Here is a 22,675-nt window from a genome sequence, read left to right on the forward strand (position 1 = left end):
AAATAAAGTTATGCTCAGAACCTCCAATCCAAGAAAAGCAAAGACAATGGGGTACATGGATTAAGGTTTAGGTTATTATTATACGAAAAAAGACTTTCAAACTTAAAAATCATTTTAAAAAAAACCCAAAACAAAACACTTATAGGCCTGGCTAATGTGGCTCAGTTGGTTGAAGCAGCATCCCACGGACTAAAGGGTCATGGGTTCGATTCCCAGTCAGGGCACATGCCTGGGCTGCAGGTTTGGCATGCTAGAGGCAAGCGATCACGGTGTTTCTTTCTCACATCAATGTTTCTCTTCCTCTCCCTCCCTTCCCCTCTCTCTAAGAGCAGTGAGCATGTCCTCAGGTGAGGACAGATAAATACAGGATTCCAATATATTTACCAAATAAGGTGGATCAGCCAGAAACTTGTGCATATACATATACTCCCAATAAAATGGAATAAAATAAAAAGTATCAGAACAAGTCCCTATTGTTTTAGGAAAATGTACCTTTAAAAACTTATTTTAAAAAGCTATTTGGGGTTAGAAAACAGAAAATGGAAGGAGAACTGAATGTACAGCTCAGACAATAGCCCCACATATGAAGAGGACACACTACCAAGTAGTTGTTTCTGAATTCAGACATGATTAAAGCTTGACTCAAGCTATCGAGCCACTCTCCTCCATCTGAAAAATTCCCAAGCAATCCAGGCTCCCTGGTGATAAGCACAGGGCAAAGCCCTGGCAGTCCTGGCAGGGGGCTGGTAAACCGCAGCCCGCCTGGTGCTGGTGCGCAGACGCGGACGCGGAGGACAGGTGGGCTGCAGCCTGGGAGCAGCGTTCGCTGAGGGCGGTGGCATACACTTGGGCCACAGGATGAGAGTGCGGGCGCGGGGCTTCGTGGGGGACCCAGGTCTCCCTCACTGAGGACCAGGACTTGGATGGGGCCAAGTGAGGTAGCCTGAAAAAGGCCTCATTTGCCTGTGAAAGCAGTGACAATTTCCCAGGTTTATTTTCAACTGGTTGGGGAGAGGAAATATTCTTTCCAGATGTTTTAATACTCAGACTCAGGTGTGTAATTATTGAACTAAAGACCTTGATATTTTGTCCCACTCATTACTGTTGCATATTGACTGGTGAAAACAAAGTCATATATAGTGATAGTAGGAAAGACATAATTAACACTGGCTTTGAGTTGCACATGATGCTAACATGACTGTTACCTGGCAACAAGTGAAGAGTTACTTCCTTCTCTGTTACTTCCTTTTCGTTTGTGTGAATTTCCTAAAAGAGAAGAGCAAAGGGTAATATTTTTCTTTGTTTAAGGGCTCGAAATGAGTGAACTTAAGCCACGCTTTCAGAATACACACAAAAACAGAACCCTCAGGAGTTTTTTCTTTGGCAAGCTAGTTACTTTTTTTTTTTTTTAAGTATTTTTTAACTAAAGGGAGACAGAAAATTCCAACAAATTAGTTCAATATATTAAGCTAATTATTTAGGACTGACAACTATTCCTCGCCCCAAGCAGAGCGAAAGAGATTGGCAGTATCTGAAAGATCAAAGGTCACACAGCACAGTAAGGCCACTCAGAGTCCGAAAGCAAATGGAAGACGTCCCATGGAACGTTGCCCCGCCCCCGCTGGTGAGAAGCAAGGATTAAAAGCAAAAGACTGAAAAGGGAGAAAATGGACTTATATAAAGGGCTTAAAGATAAGAACTAGAAAATATGAATGGATATCAAGTTAATACTCTGTAAAAGAGAATAAAATAATAAAAATAATTATAAAGTCAGTATTGATGCATCTACTCCACAGCATACCAGGACTCCAGGAAGACAGCTGGGACATCCTTTGCCCGTTCTGAGTTACCTAAGATCCCAAGGCAGTGCCGCGGGCACAATCATTTCAATAAGAAACGAAGGCCGGGTTCTGTGCCACTGTTTCCCAATGAAAACATCTTCAAATGCCCCCTGTTAGATTCAGTTGTTACTGACCATTCAAAGATAACCAGCAACCCTTAATGCACAGTCATAAGCGGCTGTGACACTAACAAAGAGAGAGGCACGGTTCGGGGGTTGGGGGGCCTCCGAATGCGAATGAACACACCACCAGGAAGCATTCTTGCCCAAATAGCTAAGATCAATCTGCTTGAGCGTCTGTGTCATGCTACCAATTTATAAGCAACACTGGGACAGGGAAACATGTTAAATGACACCATGGGTATGCGACCAGCAAAATCCTGACTCTGGAACATTCTACAAGACACAACCAGTTTTGTCAACAAATAAAACTGGATTTGAATTTTTTCACTTCTTTTTTTTTTTTTTTTGGCAGAAGGCTCTGGGCGGTCTGAGTTTTCTGGAGTAGTCAGCTCCGTCTGAAGTGTGGCATTAGAAGAAACCAGGGCACAGCCGAGTCCAGGAGAGGGCGGAAGGCCGTCTTGAGGCTGAAGAACAAGTCACGGCTGTTTCGGAGAACCCGTCTTGAGCAAGGTCCATCTTAGAGATGGCTACAATGCCATCCCAGGGTGGAACCAAGTCCACCTGCAGCCGTGCTTCTCAGACTCGAGAGTGTCCGGTTATCTGGGGGGCCTGTTCCCTCTGCAGACACTCAGGCCATAGCACACGCCTAAGGAGTCACAGTGCGCTGGTACCATGTTTCGCTGTGTATTGTGCACACGCACGTTTTTGCGTGCATTATACACAGGATTTGGTATGTATTCATTATACCCGTGTATAATGCGCATCTTTATTTTCCCTCAAAAATTTGGGGGGAAAAAGTGCACATTATACACAGCAAAATACAGTAATTCAGATAGTCTCATGGAGAGTTTTCATCACCTGTCATTGGCAAAGAGCTATATTAAAGCACAATTATTTTTTGACAGGTCTATCTATCATCTTCCTCTGAGGAGAGAGCAAAGCTGTTCATTAAATTCAGGGGGCTGTTTGAAAACTCGAGCAATCATCTTGACTAGTGCTTGGAATTTGGCTCTAACAGTAGAGCCAGCAAGGACAGGGCTAGCCTACTGCTAGGTCCACAGAAATATCTGTCATCTTCTGATGATGAAGACTTTACAGTACCCCAAACCACTTGTATCAGTTCTTGAAATGGTTAATGGAATTCTTTCTTTAGCTACCAGGAGACACCTTTTAGGATTCTGTCCTACCCAGCCAGGGTGATAAACTGTTCTTGAGCCTCATGTGCCAGGCATTGTTTAAAGGGCTTTATACTTATTAATCCACTTAATTCAGACAGCAAGCATCTGAAGCAGGGCTGTTAATGCCCACTGCTGTCTCCACGTTGCAGATGACGATACCCGGCGAACGCGTGGTGGAGGCTAGGGCTGAGCCTGGTGGCTGGCTCAGTCTAGTTCTTACACGACACCATACTACCTCTTCTGTGAACGGACATACTATCTCTTATTACCGTGGAAGTAACAAAGGAAAAAAGGAAAACCAGGACAGAAAGATCAGTGAACACATGAGGTATCCCCACCAGAAACCAGGCCAAAGCAAACATCACTGGAAGTGCCCACAGAAAGCCTAGAAGAATACTGTGGCGAGGCAAAAGGAGGCTGAAGGGGAAAAATCAAAAACAAAACCCACCTGTCCGCAGGAGTAATGGCTGGCCACGTGGAAAGAGCTTTGGGGCTTCTCCATCACCAGCAGAAAGAGTTACCTCTTATGACTTACTCCACTGGGTCCTCTAAGGCCCAAACTTGACTGACCCCCACCAACCCATCCTCAAAAGTCCAAGGGGAATTTCTGACTCACCACACATTCCAGGAAAGGCTCCAACATGGACTCCTCTGTGCATGTTGTCTAGAGGTGACCCTGAACTGTTCCCCACTGACACCGCCTCCTTCACCCTCAACATCCGATCTATCACCAAATTCTATCAATACTACCTAGTGAACATGTCTAGAATCCACGTTCCTCTCTTACCTCCTCCAGCAGTGCTAGACCAAGAGATCACCATCTCCCCCTGGACCACTGCAACAGCTTTCCAACCATTCTCCCTGTATCTGTTCTCTCTCTGTTCTCTACCCGAAAGCAGCCGCGATCCTTTCAGAACCCAGGGCGCTTTGCGTTACTGGCAGGATAAACTCAACGATGGAACCTGGCCCACGAGGCCCTTCTCAGCCTGGCCCCACCTATGTGCAACCTGCGCGTCGGCCACACTGGCCTTCTTTCACCTCCCACACCTGCCATGCTCCTTCCCATTCTCAGTTGTTTCCACAGGAAGTTCCTTCTGCTCGGAATGCTTCCCCTTCCCCTCTCTGCCCTGTGAATTTTGGGTCTCCATCGAATCTCAGGACAAGTGTCTCTACTACAAGGCTCTTACGGCCCCGTATACATCACCCTCCTAGCACTCGTCACAAATGCAACTCCGCACCTGTTCATGTAATTAAGTCTATCTCACCCCAACCTATAAAGTCTTTGAGGCCAGGCCTTTTGCCTGCTTTTGTTTGAGCGTATGTGTGTCTGTCTGGGTTTTTTGCTCACAAAACAGCCCCAGAATCTAATACAGGCCTTGCACACAGTCAGGGCTGAAAAGATTTTGTTGAATAATTTAATTAATAATGACTTTGAATGCTGAGAAGTTTTAAAAATGCTCTAGCAGGGCCCAGAGAAACATATGGGAGATCAGGGCACAGTATCAGGGTGTGGGCACCGCCAAAGGCCCACATCACGGTGCCGGAGGAAGACTGCGTTCCCTTAGAGGCTGCCACATGCGCGGCATCGATCCAGAAAGACCAGCAGCCGCGAAGCCTGTTCCGTGAGAACTGCAGCGATGCGACAACCGTGCAAGGGCCTGGCATCACCCCAGGATCTTGCAGCCAATTCAGCCATTGTCCAGTGACAGCTGCCTGTCCTATCCCTGTTCTCTGGGGCACTGGGAACTTCTCAAATTGTCACCTGGTTTCAGTGAAGGGCCCAGAGTCCCCCTTAACCTTTTGCTCCTTCTGTCCCACTGTCCTTCAACTTGGACACTCCTGACCTAGCTGCCTAAACAGCAAATGATGACAATCTTATTTCTAGAAACTATGGAATGTGGAATGAAGTCCTTTCTGACCCCAATTAACTATCATGTTCAGTGTGCAGGGGGAACAAAAGGCAGAAAGGGAGGGTTTCTTAATAGTCAGGCAGAACTTGTTACACTAGTTACACAGACAAAATTCTTTCTTAAGATGCCCGAAAACTAACTCATTTGAAAGTGATGCAAATTTTCAACAACTGTGGCCATAAACATGGCCCATGTGCTTTGGGTGGCACCTCTTGCTACTTCATCTGAGCGTGGACAAAGCTTGCTATTATGGCACAGAAGAGCAGCAGACTGCTCACACTCGTTGGAGAATGTCCAAGTTTTCAAACCCCGGATGTCCCAGGGGCCTGAATTCAGTTATAACAACAGCATAAACATAAATGGGAAGTTCTGCCAGTGTGGTAGGATCAGCATTGAGGGTTTTTTATTATTTTCTTATTTCTACATTTACCCCAAATGTTATGGATGCTCCCTTTGTTTCAGAGGCTAAGGACGTGAATAACAAGTCTTTCCGTTTCCTCACATTTTATCCCACAGATCAAAAGGAGCTACATCTGTTCATGCTCCCACTTCGAATATCAACAATTCCCAGGGCCCCGCCACCGCCACTGCCCCCGCAGTACCTAAGAGCTGCACCCAGCGCTGAGCCATAGCCCACGTACACCGAACAAGGTGTGAGAACACTGCCCGCCCTTCAGCAAGCGTGTGGCCCAAGGACACATGCCTACGGGGACCCACTGCACACAGCTGCCGTGCCATTAGGACCTCTCCGCATAAATATGTTTCTGAGAAGGAGTGGCCCAAAGCGCAGGGCTCCAGTGAACCCTGTGAACGAAACCAGTGAGTCAACGCTCGGGTTGTATGTTTGGTTACTCAAAGCTGCAAGCTGACCGATCTCTAACATAAACCAATTCATTTCAACAAACAGATTCCAGATATCATAAATATCAAATGCTGAGGCTAAAAAGATGAAGAAGAATTGACTTCTGCCATCAAGAAGCTCAGACAGACAAACAAAAAATAATGACTAGAACACTGGGTAATTAGTGCAATACTACTAGGGCCTACAGATTACACCTCTCGATTCATCATCTCATTTAATCCTCAAAACACTGTTAACTGCCATCATTGTCCACATTTTAGAGATGAGGAAAATGAAGCTGATCAAGGTTAGGGGAAGTGGGACCGGAGCCTCAGTTTACCTGACCCGTCATGCTCTTCGCTACAACACAACCTGCCTGTCTCTGCTGACCACATCCTACCCCCGGGCGCTATCTCCTCCCCCTCGCCTTTCACACACCTTCACGGACTGAACTATCATTTCTTATGCACCTGCTCTGATCCAGCACTGCAAACCCAGGAGCAAACACGACACAGAGCCCCGCCTTCCCAGAGCACACGGGAGGACCACAGTACAAGCAACAAAAACATACGCGATGTGTTATGATCAGGAAAGGACAGGCTGTGAGGCAAATAGAGCAGAAACACCTAACTGCATCCAAAGAGGGCCAGAGAAGACTGCTACCCCTGGGAAGTGTCATTTATACTGAGACCAGAAAATCGGCAGAAGGGAGTTCCCGGCCAAATGCCCACCACTCTCTCCAGCTGCTCTTCCTCATGTCTCCAGGGTCCTCTTTCTTCCCCGCAAGGCCTGTGCACCCAGGATGAGCTCTCCCACTTACAGCGTTGCCAGCCACATATGCTGGTGGCCCCCAAACGGCTCTTCCCTCCAGGTCTCTTGGAGTTCGAAACCTGAACACCCAGACAGCCACCAGGTCCCCTGCCCTGGAATGCCCCTCAGATTCTCCAAACTCACATTTAAAAATCAGCTCATCACATCCCCCCAGCACCTCACCAAACCAGCTCATCCTCCTCTGGAGTGTGGCCTGGTAGATGGCCCCTCCCTCCACCCGGCCAGCCAGGCCAGCCCCTCAGGAGTCATCCTAACTACTCCCTGCCTTCCACGCTCTGTCTGCTCTGCTTTCTTAGCCACCCCAGAACCCTTTCATGTCTGTCCATCCCTGCTGCTGCTCTCTTACTTCAGGCCACTGTCATCGATGGTGACGATGCCAACGGGGGGCTGGAGCTGTACCTTTATATATTTTTAGCTTCAACTCAGTGTGTAATCCTTGACAGATAGTAGACAGTCATTAATAGTCTCCTGAAAGAATGTATACATCAAAACAATACAAAGAGACAAGTAACTTTTGGTCCTGGTAACAGTCTAATCCTTAATAGTTCTTGAGAGATAAAGAAACAACTCTATTAAAAATCACTACATGGGTCCATGATGAGCTGGCTTTTGAAACACGCTCTGGTCTCCCTGACAGGGCAGGGGCACACTCACACCCAGACTCTAAACCACCGAAGAGGAAGACTAGAGACTCATTGATCTTGTCACCGTCCAGCTCTAGGGGGGAGCTAGAAATCACAACAGGATTTGCTCCCTGAGCTGATTCCAGGGCTGCGGGTTCCCCGCTCCCAACCAGCCTGAGGCGCAGGCTCCCTCCCCTCTGAGAGCATGACCAACGCCCCTCTGCCAGCTCCACCAGGCCCAGGCCCATGGCGATGACGAGCAACAATTACTCTGGCCATAAATTAAGAAAACAGTATCTGAATGCAGGGAAGCAGACATGCAGTAAGAGGCAAGCTGACAACCTCTGTCTGGACTCCAGGTCCTAGACCACAGACAGAGCCGTGTGGGTACCTGTCTTTAAGGGCTCTGCCCTTTACTCAGCGTGCAAATCAGCTCTCAGCCACCCCAGGTGTTCATTTCTCAGGGCTAGTTGGGAACTCTCAAGAGCAGGTCAGACTAAGCATTAATTATCCACAACAATAAATGTCTAAATTAAACACACAAATATATAATTTGCTGGAGGTTTGACTAGCTCTACTTTCACACGTCCTACGTCATTTATCTTCACAACAATCCTGCAAGATATTTCCATCCCCATTTTACAGACAAGGCCAACGATGCTCCAAGAGATTAAATAATGTGCCTGGGCTCACGTAGCTAAAGAGGTGGTGACCAGAACTCGTTCTCAGGAGTTCTGACACCAAGTTTAGTGCTTTGGACTCTAACTTTGTTTTTGTACAGCTGTATTAAGACATAGCTCACCTATATAAAGTGAAAAATTGGACGGTGTTCAGTATATGCCCACAGTTGCAATCCCCATTACCACCGCAGTTTGAGGACATTTTGCCATGCCTGAAAGAAGCCCCGTACCCATTAGCCTCCATCCCCTCCCTCTCCCTACCCACCCCATCCCTGCCCGCAGCCCTAGGCAACTACCAACCTTAAACACTTTTCCCATTACCAGACAATACCATCAACTGTCCTTTCAACTGCAAGTCTTCAGGACAGGGAAACAGGCAGCACCCTTTGACAGGGCGCTGCCCTAACAGCTGAGCAATGCTGACACATGCGTCTGTTCTAAATCCTTTCTTTCACATTTGGACTGTGTTTCTCTCCTTATCTCAGATTTTTTTTTTTTTTAAAGGCAGTAACTGCTAAGACCCAAACTAAAGCCTTCACCCTGTTTTGGCATTTTTCTTTAATGATTTAAATGTTTTTGGTTTTTAAAATTTTTTTATTAATTTATTTTTAGAGACAGGGGACGGGAGGTAGAAAGGGAAAGAAACATCGATGTGAGAAAGAAACATCAACCTGGCTGGTGTGGCTCAGTGGACTGAGGGCCGGCCTGCAAACTAAAGGGTCCTTGGTTCAATTCCCAGTCAGGGCAAATGCCTGGGTTGCTAGTCAGGTCCCCAGTAGGGGGCACACAAGAGGCAACCACATATTGATGTTTTATTTAAAGATAAATAAAATCTTTAAAAAAAAAGAAAGAAAGAAACATTGATGGGTTGCCTCTTGTACACACCCTGAGGAAGGACCGAACCAGCAACCTAAGCACGTGCCCAGGCAGGGAATCGAACTGGCAACCTTTCACTTTGCAGGATGATGCCCAACCAACTGAGCGACACTGGTCAAGGCAAGGCGCCACAGCTCAGCAATTACTGAAGGGCAGTGAAAGTAGTACTCACTCAAGCTTCTTAGCAAGGATCACTCTTACCAAGCATACCCCAGGCCTTTAAACAATCCAAACACTTTATCAAACTCTCCCACGCTTTATCAAACTCTCCTTAGTAAGACAGGGAAGCTAAAAAATAAATGTTAAGACCCAAATACCAGTGTAAGCCTCCGAACCCATAGAGTTGACCTCACCAAGTAGTCGGCTGGCTCAATTCCAACAGGGAGGGTTGCTCATTTGATGGAATGTGAAGCTGCCTGAGGAAGCAAAGGCAAGCCAGAGGCATGGTTTCAGGCACCCATGCCAAGTCACTGGTTTAACAAACTCCAAGCCATAGTGACAGCTAGAAGGAATATTTTAGGACAAAGCACCTCATGCCAAAACTGAATCTTGGGGCAGAGAGATCTCTGGAGAGTAGTCAGTCAGCAACCACACTGCAGGCCTAATACAGTTTTGCACCTCAACTACCCAAATCACTGCAGGAGTTGGCTAAGCATCATCCTGCAAAGTGCAAGGCAGTCAGTTTGATTCCTGGTCAGGGCATATGCCTGGGTTGCAGGTCTGGTCCCCAGTCGGTGCATACAAGAAGCAACAAATTGATGTTTCTTTCTCACATCGATGTTTCTCTTCCTTTCCTCTCCTTCTCCCTCCCCTCCCCTCCCCTCTCTCTAAAAATAACTAAAATCTTAAAAAAAAAAGACCTCAAAATGATGCTCTTACCAGCTACCTTCTGAGGCCCTCTCCTGGGATGGCCCAGATCTACAGCTCTCTCTGACACCATCTTAAGCTGCACAAAGCCACACTGAATGGCACTGCAGCCCTGCTCTCAGGGGGCCCGCAGACATGCAGCGATTATACACCACGGAGTAGAGGACGCTCACCTGCGTCACCAGGACCCACAGGTGCAGACAGCCTCCATTACAGGCAAAAACAAAGGGAGGATGCCAGTGCGGATGGCCTTCTCTGACTAGGGGAGCAGGGCGATGTTGGTTAGTACGCTCTGTCCTTGTACAAGCTATGTTTCTATAAGATGCGGTGCCCTGTGGATCCTGGAGAGCTAGAAAACTTTGTCCTTGGCTCCTATTTCTGGTTTCTGTTTTTGCGGGGGTTTTTTCTTTTTCTTTTTCCTTTTGAGAAATGCATACAGTAAAATATTCCTTGCTTGTTTAAAAAAAAAAAAAAGACTTGAGAATGCAAAGAGGCTACGTGACAAGGGTCCTCGAGACTGCCTGGCCAGGTGCTTTCCAAACGATACTCACACCCTCTCTTTTTTCGTTTTTTTCCAGATTTGGGTTTCCTTTATGATTTCATATGAAACAGCAGTTCTCGACAGGGGACTGTCGAGACTGGGGGCAGAGATCACAGTAACGGAGAGCAACGCAGAGCCCCAGTGCAGGTGTCCCCCCCTGTAACTTACTCACAGTGCGCCCCCCTTCCCCCACCTCTAACGCAGGACTTGGGACAGTGTGCTCTGGAAAAGTTCCCCAAGAAACAATGTTGTTTAAAAATAAAAGTTCCTTGCACATTTGCCCTGACTGGTGGGGCTCAGTGGGCTGAGCATCATCCTGAAAATCAAAAGGTAGGTGGTTCAATTCCTGGTCAGGGCACATGCCCAGGTTGCAGGCCAGGTATCCGGTTGGGGGCATGGGAGAGGCAACTGATCAGTTTCTCTTGCACATTAACGTTTCTCTCCCTCTCTTTCTCCCTCCCTTCTCCTCTCTCTAAAAATAAATGTTAAGATCTTTAAAAAAAAAAACAAAACTCCCTTGTACAAAACAGTTTTGCAAGCACTCCCCTAATCCAACTCTATAAATCAGGAAATGAAAGCCACACAGAAAAGAAATGGCTACAGCCCAGGTTTCCCAAAGTCAAGCTAACTCTCTCTCAACAAACCAGAAGTAGGCAGAATCCGCAGTGAGCCTGGACACCGGTCAAGGTTGAAACCCGTGGAAGGCACACAGGGAAGGGAGGACCCAAAACAGGAAAATGACCCACGCAGGCTGTGTCCGCGGCCTGGCCACACTGTGGGGGGACTCGGGGTGCTGCAGAAGGAGTCAGAGGTCAGTGGAGAGGCCAGGGCAGCAGCTGTGCTCTGCAGCCCCAGGCGCCAGATGCTGGCAGAGGGGCCAGCAATGGAAATGAAGACGGGCCACCACCGAGGCCCTCCCAACGGGGCGCCCAGGGACCACGCCTGGTCTGGAGTACGGTGACTGGGGAAAGAAGGGGCCGCCGATGGATCCTCCTGGAGACGGGAAAATGCTGTTCCAGGAGGACAGAGGAGTCCATGAAACCGCTCACTGAAAAAGAGCACTGTGCGGGCAGGAAGGCCTCCAGGTAGACAGGAAAGGTGCCCGATGGGAGTGCAGCACAGTCCCACAAGATGGACCGCGCCCCCAACGCAGGCTCTGAGAGTGCAAGGGAAAGCAATGCTGGAAGGGAATGGATGTAGGTCGAGTCTTGCCACTCTCAGGACCTGCAATGGTGGCCTGCAGGGCATATGAAAACACACGCACACACACACAGAGCTACAGCTTCTGGGGAGGTGGGTAACAGCCCCTACAACCAACATTTAATAAGTGTTTACTCTATGCCAGGTGCTGTTAACAACTTTCCATGGACTGCCTCAGAAGACTAAGAACAATCCTACGGGCTAGACAGTATTATTTCAATTTCCATTTCATCAGTCAGGAGGCTGAGGCTCAGAGTTCAACACCCAGCCCGATCCCACACAGTCAGCAAGCAGCAGAGCTCTAATTCCAAAGCCACACTCCTAAGCCCCACATTACATTTACAGAGGTAACCCTGGGATGTGTTCAAATGCTTGGTGGCATTTATGGGGCTGTCAGTCTTATAATTTAACTGATGTGACTAACAGCAGCTGCAGAAACACATGGCATTGCCTTCCGTGCCGCCCCCGCCCCGCCCCGCCCCTCCCAGGGCCACTATAGAAGTGACAGGCCAGCAGAAGAGCTGCTGAGGAGCTAAGAGCCTTGGAGTGGAAGCTCTTCCAAGGTCCTGGCACAAGAGAAATCAGCGGCAAATGAGAAGGTGCCTACAGGCTCATGGCGGGCCAGACGAACCTAATGGGGAAGCAGCATCAGGAGAGAGGAAGAAACAAGCCTGCCCACCCTAGTGGCGCCCCAGGGGGCTTCCACTCTTCAGGACTTCGCTCACTTGCACCCCCCACACAAGTCTTACACCAGGGATGAGGATGGATGCTTCAGCCACCTGGTCCCAGGGCGCCGCTCAGTCTTTCGAGTTGTCCCTTTGGCCTGCCAGCTACAGCAACCTCCTCCCCCTCTCCCCACACCAGAGCCCACTCAAACCTGCCCCTTCCAAGCCCTACACAGCCCTCCTCGGCGGCGGCGGGTGCTGCAGCAGCTCGCAGTGGGCCCTCCTCCGTGCTCCGAGAGCCTTCTGCACCCTCCTCCCTCAAGCAGGCAGCGCTCGCCTCCGTGTGCTTGAGCCATCTGTTGACTTGCCACCTCCTCATCCGAATGGGAACAACCTCAGTGCACACACTGGTTTTTTTGCATTCCTAATTCTAACATAGAGCTTAGCAAATGGTAGGTATACAATCGATAATTCTTCCAATTCAAGTTATTGTTAATAATAAAAGCATCTAGCATTTAATAATAAAAGCATCTTGCATTTGTAGGGTATCCACCATATGATAGGCCAGGTCCTGGGCTGGGTATGCATAGTTTTTCTTCTCATGGTCAAAATAAGCCTGCAGAGTGGACATCCAATGTTACAGGTGAGGAAAGGAAGTCAAAGAGAGCTGAAGTCACAATAGGAAATGGATCTCAAAGGATTAAAGCAAAACAGGAATTCAGTTTTATGTCTTGAGAAAAGGTAGGAACAATGAGACTTCTCATCCAAAAGACTGGGTTCACTCCCTTCAATGTTTTCCCAGGAATTCTAAAACCCTTCTAGCAAAAACAAAAGCAAAAGCCCAGCAGCTCACGACCACTGTCTGTCACAGAGGCTGCCAACCTGTCACAGGGGAAAGGCAGATCTCCAAGTATTTCACCACTGTGGCCCAGCTTCTCTTGGGGCCGAAGCGCCTCGCCTCCCCAAGAGCAAACAGCGCAGGACTTCGAGGCCACCTCAGAAGGGCTGCCCACCAGCCAGGTCTGCAAGGAACAACGAAGGACGGCTGAGCCGGGAAACGCGACGACGTTGTTTTAGGGAAAGCATTCATATGTGAAATCAGAACAGCATGGTCTTCAACTGCCTGAGAAATTGAGTTATTACTCCCAGAGGTAATTTGATTTTACATACTCATATCTTCAGTAAAGCACTGAATACACGTGATAAATGGACAAAATGTGCCCCATGACACAGACTTGTTAGAAATGAGAGGAGAGAGAGAAACAAGTGCACAGAATGAAACCAGCAAAATGTCAAAGGCCAAACATTAACAATGAAAAGTCAACTACTAAGTGTTCGCATTTGCTGGAATTTTAAATATAATCTAATCATTCTCCAATGAATAAAGGAACAAAGAAAAGAGAAAAAGAAACTTTTAGAGAGAGTGAAAAATATTCTAAGAAAGAGTTACTACACAGTGCACTTTCGTGGCATACCATGGCAACAACCACAACGACTAAAAACTCCACTTTCATTAACACATTAGATGGGAGGCGTTTCTGTATTCTAAGATTAATGATCAAGCACTTTCCGGAACCCTCCGAGCAGCTCTGACCAACAGCTTCTGAATAGCAATGACGACAGCCCCCATCTACTGAAGGCTGACCATGTGCCAAGCGCTCTGCTAAGGGTTGGCCTGCGTAATCACATTTAATAGTCCCAAATATTCACAGGTACCCTTTCAGATAGGAGAGGTATTATTCTTATTCCCACTTTTCACTGAGAAACATAATGGAGACTCACTCACGGCTTGCAAGGGAGGGCTAGCAAGGGAGGGCTAGCAAGGGAGGGCTAGCAAGGGAAAGCGAATGCCAAGCGTTTGCTTTCCCTGGAGTTTCAGCGCCGCAGGGGTGCAGAGAGGGCTCCAGGAGGGGCCGCTGCCTCCCCACAGCTTCACTCCCCACCGGGGGCCCACCCCATTTCCACCTCCCATCTTCCTCCACCCAGAGCAGCAGCAGATTAGAGGCTATAAAATTATTCCAGTTCAATCCTACTTTCCAACCTATCTTAAGAAGTTTATTTTAAATGATTCATTAAACTGCAAACCCACTGTTCTTACACTCCTAAAAAAGAGCACATCAGAAGGCACAAGCATAATGTGATGAGAAACTAAGGGTGTTTCCTTGCTGGAAAAGCAACTCAAAGTATAAGCTCTATTGCCACAGATCAGCAGTGCCATCATCAAATCTGATAACCACACGTAGGTCATAGATTTTTACACATACTATGATTGCAGCCATTTAAGATACACACATGAACTAAGCCTAGAAATACTAAAAAAAAAAAAAAGAGAGAGAAATAATTGCTCTGGTTAGGGTAGCATAACTAAGGGTGACTTTATTTTTCTAACTTCCAAAGTCTGCAACTTTATTACATTGTCTTTATCATAAAAACAGGATATACATCTTTTATAGTGACAGAAAAAATTGTGGCTCCTAAAAATCGAGTTTTCCCTAAAGTACGTTATTATGTAGGATGGTTTAACGTAGAAGTAGTCCAAGAACATCAAACATCTTGTTGGGGATATTCAGAGAAAAATCTAGAACTTTAAATTTCTAAGTATGGGTTTGCCACAGCCTAAGATTTTGATGGCAGTCAGAGATGGAAAATAGGGTACTTAGGAGTGTCTGGCCCTAATGTGGTGGCTGTCCATGAAGCAGCTGTTTGATCGGGAAGTGATCAAACATAGCCTCATGACATCTTCTGATGCTCCATCTGCAGAAGTTGGGTGGTGCTGGATATGACCCAGGGCGATGCCGCAGGAAGCACAAGCAGGAAAGGAAAAGCGGAAGCTTTACACAGATCATCAGGCTAAAGCCACAGCTATGAAAGTGATCATTTTAGGAAGCAGCTTTAATGTCCTTTAATGGCCTGTTAAATCGTTATCAATGACCTCAATAAGCTAAAGGAAAAAATCCTGCCATTAAAAAATTAGTGTGAAATAGGAAAAAAGTTACAGTCTTAAACAAAAAAGGTAATGGATCTAAATTTTGCTTCTAAAGGTAGTTTTTATTTCTAGGACTGGGGAAGTAGGGCCATTTTAGGATACGCCAGTCTCTTCTTGTCAAGGATCCAACAAAGTCATCAAAATTACTGGTATAATACAAAAGCATTCCCCCACAAAACAATCTCAATCATTTCATCTGCTCGTATCCCCAACATCTAGAATAGTGCCTGGTACTAGAAGGTGCTGAGTAAGTATCTGTCGAGTGAATCAACTGCATCTCCATGGGGCCCATATCCGCTTACAGTTCCCTGGTGATAACCTAACAAAAGTCAAGAAAGAAACTGCTAGTGGGGAACACGGATGAGAAGGCACTCCAGGGTGCAAAGACCCACCATGACTATACGTGTGTTTGACTGACAATACGCCCTCTGTTCATAAACATCAGGCATAAGAGAACGGCCCTGGGGTCAGACCGCCCTGTCTGAATCCTGGCACCACCCTTTGCCAGCTGCGACCCTGAGTACTTACCTGCCTTGGGTCTCACGTTCCACATCTACTCACAAAAAAGGGAGGTAGCAGTAGTTGGTATGCACTGCATAAGACGGTTGAAAGGATGAAATGAGCTAAGTACAGTCCTAGGACACAGAAGTACCTAATAAATATTAGTAATTATTTAGGGCTTTTTATTTTGCTATATACCCACAGTCATATCTCCAGGAAGAATACAGGGTTACAGGTTCACCTCTCCCCAGCAAAAGAAATAGCCTTAAACCAGGACAAGGCAATCGAATGGACTCTCTTCCCTGAGTGATAAATGAAAAAAAAAAAAAAAAAAAAAATCAGCTCTTAAGTCTGGATTTTTTTTTTTTTTTTTTAACCTTCTCAATCTTTATCTCTCTTCTTGTCTTTTCTTTCCATGTTTTCATAAAACTTCCCTTGAGCGCCTGTGAACCTGGCTTACACCCTGGCTCTGCTGGCTCTCAGGAGACAGTTCCTAACTCTGTTCTGCAATACTGCTGTGGCCCAGGAGGGCGTTTAACCCTGTGGGGCCACATCATCTAGGTTGTCTTTAAGGATTTTATTTGTTTTTTTAGAGAGGAGAGAGAGGGGGAGAGAGGGAGAGAAATACCGATATACAAGACAACATCTATAGGTTGCCTCTCGCTGCGCACCCCAAATGGGAACCAAACCTGCAACCCAGGTATGTGCCCTGACCTGGAACCAAATGAGCAACCCTTTGCTCTAGGACATGATGCCCAACCAAGTCCAACTGGTCAGGGTGCATCCAGATTATCTTTACATTCTCTTCAAAATCAAAAACTCCACAAATAAGAAATTGATAACTATTATTAGTGCATTCAAGTTGAACACTGATCTACTAAGAAATACATTTTAACTATATTTGGAATACTGCACAAATATGGTGCGAGTACAACAGACTCTAAAAGCTGAATTTTTCCTGGTCTTGGTTTCAGGGAACAAGCAAGTACCCTGCAGTTTTTATTCAACTTCCTTATCACGATGGAACAGACTTTTATTAAATCAGGACTTTGTCTTAGGACCACTTAAGGGTTGTTTACTTACAAACTTCTGGGTACTGACACTCACATTTCTAATCACTATAAATTACCAAACCAGTGCTTATAATTGCAAGGTTCCTGAGCAGAGAGCTGACAGTTTTGAAGAATCAGGATTATCACTCAGCACAAAAGAAGGTGATTAACTAGAAAAACATTGAACAACCGTATTACTTTCTTTGGTTCTTTCTGCTACCTAACATCTCCCCAAGACGTCGTATGTCTCTGTTGAGGGAATGGGTCAAATTAAAATGACAAGTTAACAATGACATGGAAAGACATTTTACAATATACATTTCTAGTAAAAAAGGCAGATTATAAAATAATCAGCAATAGCAATCCTATTTTTGTAAAAAAATATATGTAAACACCTACACACATCCAATAGGATATATTCCAAGTTGTTAATAAGCTTATTAGCCCTGGCTGGTGTGGCTCAGTGGATTGAATGCTGGCCTACAAACCAAAACGTTGGCGGTTCGATTCCTGGTCACGGCACAGGCCTGGGTTGTGGGCCAGGTCCCCAGTTAGGGGCGCGTGAAAGGCAACTGATAGATGCTTCTCTCACACATTGATGTTTCTCTCCCTCTCTTTCTCTCTCCCTTCCCCTCTAAAAATAAATATTTTTTTTAGAAAATAAGCTTACTGACTTTTCTGTAAAATATTTGTTTGCATATCTATATTTTCTTATTTTTGTACAATGAACACTTACACCTCCTGAAATAATTCAAACAGCTGTTTTATCTAACAAGAAAATGGGTGTGGCACACAAACTATCAACAGATGTCTCCCTGAAGCAGAGCTCAGCGCCCGGAGTTCCCAGACACAGAGGCCCTGGGGCTAAGCCCGGGATGGGGTGCTGAGATGTTTGAGGTTCCAGCCATCAAGTGCCACCCAGATAGGTCCGGATCTCTCTCCCATGTTCACCTCAGCCTCCAGAGCCACCGCCTTCCCACTTACAAACTTCACCAACGTGCAACCCTCTGGACAGAACTTACGAAACTGACCAAAGGTCCTCAATTACAGTTCAGGATTTTAACTTGCGCAGTCATTGATTTAAGAGGCTCAATTACAGAAGAGCCCAAGTTACTCTGGCAGAGATCCAATTTTAAAAGTTGGAACTAACTACTACCCCTCATTTAGGTTGTCCAATGCCAATCGTTTCTGATCACAAGAACAAAAAATAAGCCGTGATGTTTAAAAGTGTCATCTTCAACTCAAATACGTTACCCAGTGAAACACTTCTGTTTTTAACACAAAGCGCTGACTTCTGGTAGATTCTCTGGCACATCAAAGGCGCCACCGCTGAACCTCCCAAGATCTGACTGGCCAAGAACAAGTTCATCACTAGGCACAGGTATCATTATATCATAAGACATGAAGGTTGTCTTAGAAGCTCAGTGACCTACCAGCAAAAAGGTGTGTCGAAAAACTGTGCTTTCCCAGCTAACAAAAGCAAAGTGCATACAAAGAAGTGATAGGAAGACATACATCAAAGGCAGTAAAGATGAAGGCAACACAAGAGAGAGGAGCAGAAACAGCAGAACGGCAGTCTTCAGAAGGGCATTCTGAGGAACAACTCCTGCTGAGCCAGCAAGAGTGTCACCAGAGCCAGTGCCCTGAGAGGCACATAAGCGGAGCCCCCAAGCTGCTCACATGCATTTCCAATAATGCGGTATCTAGCAAGAGCTACACACATACCTAAACACCAATTGCCGTCTCAGCCCCTCATTCACTTATCTTTTAAACACCATCCACAATTCACGTCAGAGCCTTGTCCTCAGATTACAGCAAAGAAACAGAGTCTACACAGCACTATTCTACTGCAAGAAAACAAAACAGCCAGCTATAAGGATCTGAAAAATGTGACCACTTCAGGCTTACTGTGGTTCTAAACCACTCCTCTACTCTAATTATCCCTCAAAAGAACTGTAACAGGCGCTCCGGGCAAAGAGGGAAAACAAGTCTAATTACAACATGTGTACTTGGTGGATGAAAAATGTGAACATTCTTGAACTCTGGCCACATTTCAGAAGACTTTCCACTTGCAGTTTAACCTCACTGAAAAGGAAAGGTTAAAGATCAGTTGTACTTCAACCAGGGTTCTACCAAAAAAGATACAAAGGGAAATTAACTGGCTGCAGTATTGTCCAATATACTAAAAGGGAAGCCAACTGAAAATTCAAAATGACCCTGACTCCTTATCAAGCATTTACAGAGGAAGAGGAAGTGGTTTTTATTTTATTTTAAAATTAGGACTAACAATAAGACCATTCTGAGAGCACTCTCCACTGGAAAAAACACACATTTTAAATTTGGAAGATACACACACGGGGTCTGACAGACACATTTCCGGACCAAAACCCCTGATCCACAGCCCACCTGCCTGTTCTTTACTGAGATGGGAAGACGGCTGAAGACACAGTTTAGTGGTGCTTCCGCACATTGCTAATGAAGTGCTGGAGAGAGGAGCAGAGAACAACTTCAGGAATCCCAAATGAGAACGTGTCTAATTAGGCATCTGGATTGGGAGCTATCAATCAAGAAGCCCTCAGCCTGGCCTACAAGCTGTAATCTCTCCAACCTCCTCTCCTATGACTGTCCCCCTCAGTCACTGGCCTGGCTTCTTTGATGCTCCTCCAACACCCCAGACTCTTTCCTCTACCGGCACTACTGTCCCCTCAGATCCCAAGCATCCTTCAAGTCTTTGCTCAAATGCCATCTTTGCAAGTAGAAGAAAGGTGACACTTTTCCCCCCATGATACTTAGCACCTTCCAATATACATATAATTCACTTATATCTATTTTATCTATTGTTTACTTCTCCCCCCCGCAACCTATCTATCTTAAAGAAGCTCCACGAGAGCACAGATACTTGTTTTGTTCACTGATGTATATCCCAAGCATTTAGAACAGTGCCTGACACAGAGTGGGAACTCAAAAAATATTTCCTGAATGAATGAATGAACTTGACAGTAAAAATCCTGGAGGAAAGCAAGTGGGGGGTAGAAAGAATAACGGTGAGTGGGTGAAATGAAAGGAAAGCGACAAAGGGGAATTAACAAGAGAGAGGTAAAGGCTGGCTGAGGCGGGGGCGACCCAGAGTTGCTCCCCGCAGTGCAAATGGGAGGGGACAGAGGGTGCACAGTATCCCACCAGCGGCATCAAATAGCACTCTTAGAAACAGGCAGCTGAGACAGGAAAGCTCTGAAGATTCACGAAAAATTCCAAGGACAGAGAAGACCCACCAGAGAGGCAGATCCTGGGCAGGCCCCACTGGCTCTGGACCACCCAACCCTTCCCCTTCCGCACTGCCCAGAACCCCGGCTCCTCTACAGTGTACCCAGGGGCGTCCCGGGCCGCAGAACCTTCCGGGCTCGTGCCTCTTCACCTGGTCAACAGAAGCCTGGCCCTGCGCTCGGGCACCTGTCTCCCCGCGCCGGCGGTCCCCACTCTCACCCACCGGAGGCCCCAAGAACGCCTCTACGGACGTCACCCCTCCCGGTTCCCCTCCTGCACACACCCGCCGCCTTCTCCGCTGAGAAGAAGGGGCTCCCGGCGCCCCTCGCCCGGGCCGCTGAAGCCGGACGCCGAGGCTGCGCGGCACCCCCTTACCTCGGGGCGCACATACGACACGAAGGAGGGTTTCAGCGCCTTGGTGCCGCCGCCACCGCCGACTACCGCTTTCCCCAGCATACCACCACCCTGGGAAGCAGCGACGCGCCGGAACAGAGGTGGCCGCTCGGACTACGGCAGCGGCGGCGGCCACCAGCACAAGCGGCCGGGGCTCCGCCCATCCCCAGGACCGAGACGGCGGCGGCACCGCCCGCATCCGGCTCCGCCGCTTACACTGTTCGCTCCGCCCACTCCTCGCGCGTTGGAAGACTGTGGCCGGAGGCCACGCCCCCTCCACTCGCGACAGGCGAGTTTGACTGCCGGAGATTCGCTGTCTGAGATAGGCTCTATTTCACCCTCCTGCGGCAAAGCCCGCCCCCCTGCATTCTCTGATTGGCCATGCCCCTTCTTGAATGAACCTGGAGAGATGTTTTCTTTGCCAATCTAGAGAGCGTTTCCTCCGGACTCCTCGGCGATTGGATAGCAAGAATATCGCCGTCGTCCAATGATCCTGCGGTAACTAAGTTATGAGCAGTGGTACCAGGCGGTTGTTCTTTCCTTGTCGTTTTGGAATAAAACTTCCCAAAAGTGTGATATGCTGAATATCCCCCAGTGAGTTCCAAACCCACATTAATAACATTCAGGTTCATTTTAAATGTAGAAAAATACGAGATAAACCAAGTGTTAACAGGCACTTAGTAATAGGTTTGATGTTTGATTATGAAGGGCCTTGTCGATCTCATTTTCCAAGCTTCAGTTTGTGTTTCTGACAATATCAAAATCCCTTAAGAGGCTTCTCTTACCCACTCTCCTAGGTTATAGATAAAGCCCTCATTGTTAGTGAAGATTGCAAAGAAAATTGATTTAAATAACACATTTGGCCCAAGCATTGTTAGATACAGATGAATAATACAGGACACAGCTTTCAAGAAATCCAGTCTTGTGGAAAACACCAATAAGTATTTGCAGTTAATTTTTTCTGTGTCAGGGACTAATGCTCTTGCTTTTCTCATTCCCATGAGTTTCCCCCCTTACTCCTCCTCCCAAGCAACTCCAAATAAGCATGCAGTCTAAGTGATAAAGGATGAACTTAACTTCGCAAACAGACTTTCAGGGAAAGTCCTGTAGCCTTGTTACCGGACCTTGAATGCCCGATTCTTGAGTCTCAATGTCACTGGACTCAATGAGCACTGGATTCAGTACAAGATCAAGCAGATCGTTTATTGTGGACAGCTTGTATAAGGTCCTTGAGGTGGGTGTATGGCTTGTGAATGAGGATGAGGCAGGCAAATCATCATCTGGCGGCCATTGATCCTGGGTAGTCACAAGATGTTTTCCAAGGTCAATGGACCATCCAAAGGGCCTGTAAAATAATGTTTGTGCAAATAATCTAGTTATCATTTAATTGACAAAGCAACTACATTGCAGAACATGATGTTAAGAAAAGATGTTGTCGTATATTCTTTCCTTTAAGGATGTGGTTAGGTTAATTTTAACTGTGGGATTTCGTTGAAAGCAAGGAGTCATAGGCCTCTAAGATGGAGTTCTTTCCATTAAGATGGAGTCCTGTGCTACCCCTACGCTGTCTCGGCCTCAATTCCAACTACCTTGCCATTGTTAAGCCTATCCAGTTTTCACCACTGCAGCCACCTCTGAGCTGCATTACCTCTTTTTCAAATGAGAAAACAGATGCAAGTAATTTGCCCAGGTCGCACAGATAGTCACTGACAGAGCTGGATTCCAACCCAGATTTTGTTGATACCAAAGCCCATGTTTTTTGGGTTTTTGTTGGTTGCTGTTTTGTTTTTTTTTTAAGATTTTATTTATTTATTTATAGTGAGGGAATGGGAGGGAGAAAGAGATATATCAATGTGTGGTTGCTTCTCACACACCCCCTACCAGAGGCCTGGCCCAAAACCAGGCAGGTATCTTAAACTGGGAGTTGAACTGGCGACCTTTTGATTTGCAGGCCGGCAGTCAGTCCACTGAGCCACACCAGCCAAGGCCAAAGCCCATGTTCTTAACATTATAATTATACAAATTAGGAAGGAGCACAATCAAAGTGTCAATCCTGTGTGTGAAGCCCAAGTCAAGTTTCATAAAGAAAGACACTCCTTATGAGGGTGTTGAAGAATCAAGTTATTTGTCAGGACTAATATCCCATTTTATACTTCACAACAGTTTTCGGTTTTCATTGTGAAATGGCAAGGCAGATTTTTATACCCCGAGCAAATGTTTGCTTCCTTTCCAAAGGACTTTGTGGTCCCATGATCTCCCATCATAGTCAGTATGTCAGTGTGGGCGCCTATGGCCCAGACTGGC

The 22,675-nt window shown here is 46.7% G+C and overlaps 1 protein-coding gene across 1 annotated transcript in view; it reads right to left on the minus strand.

The window, feature by feature from the left end:
- MTMR12 (myotubularin related protein 12) overlaps positions 1 to 20,553 on the minus strand; it is a 56,948-nt gene extending 36,395 nt beyond the window's left edge. Inside the window, exons 1-2 of the mRNA XM_054583914.1 lie at positions 20,354 to 20,553; positions 1,206 to 1,266 (exon numbers count right to left, since the gene is read on the minus strand). Of these exons, the coding sequence (XP_054439889.1) occupies positions 1,206 to 1,266; positions 20,354 to 20,434 (142 nt within the window). The 5' untranslated portion in view covers positions 20,435 to 20,553. The remainder of the gene's footprint in view (positions 1 to 1,205; positions 1,267 to 20,353) is intronic.
- Positions 20,554 to 22,675: the final 2,122 nt, after the last annotated feature.

The sequence above is a fragment of the Pteronotus mesoamericanus genome, unplaced genomic scaffold (genome assembly GCF_021234165.1).
Source record: "Pteronotus mesoamericanus isolate MK-2021 breed Mesoamerican mustached bat unplaced genomic scaffold, CSHL_Meso_final contig_75, whole genome shotgun sequence".
NCBI lineage: Eukaryota > Metazoa > Chordata > Mammalia > Chiroptera > Mormoopidae > Pteronotus > Pteronotus mesoamericanus.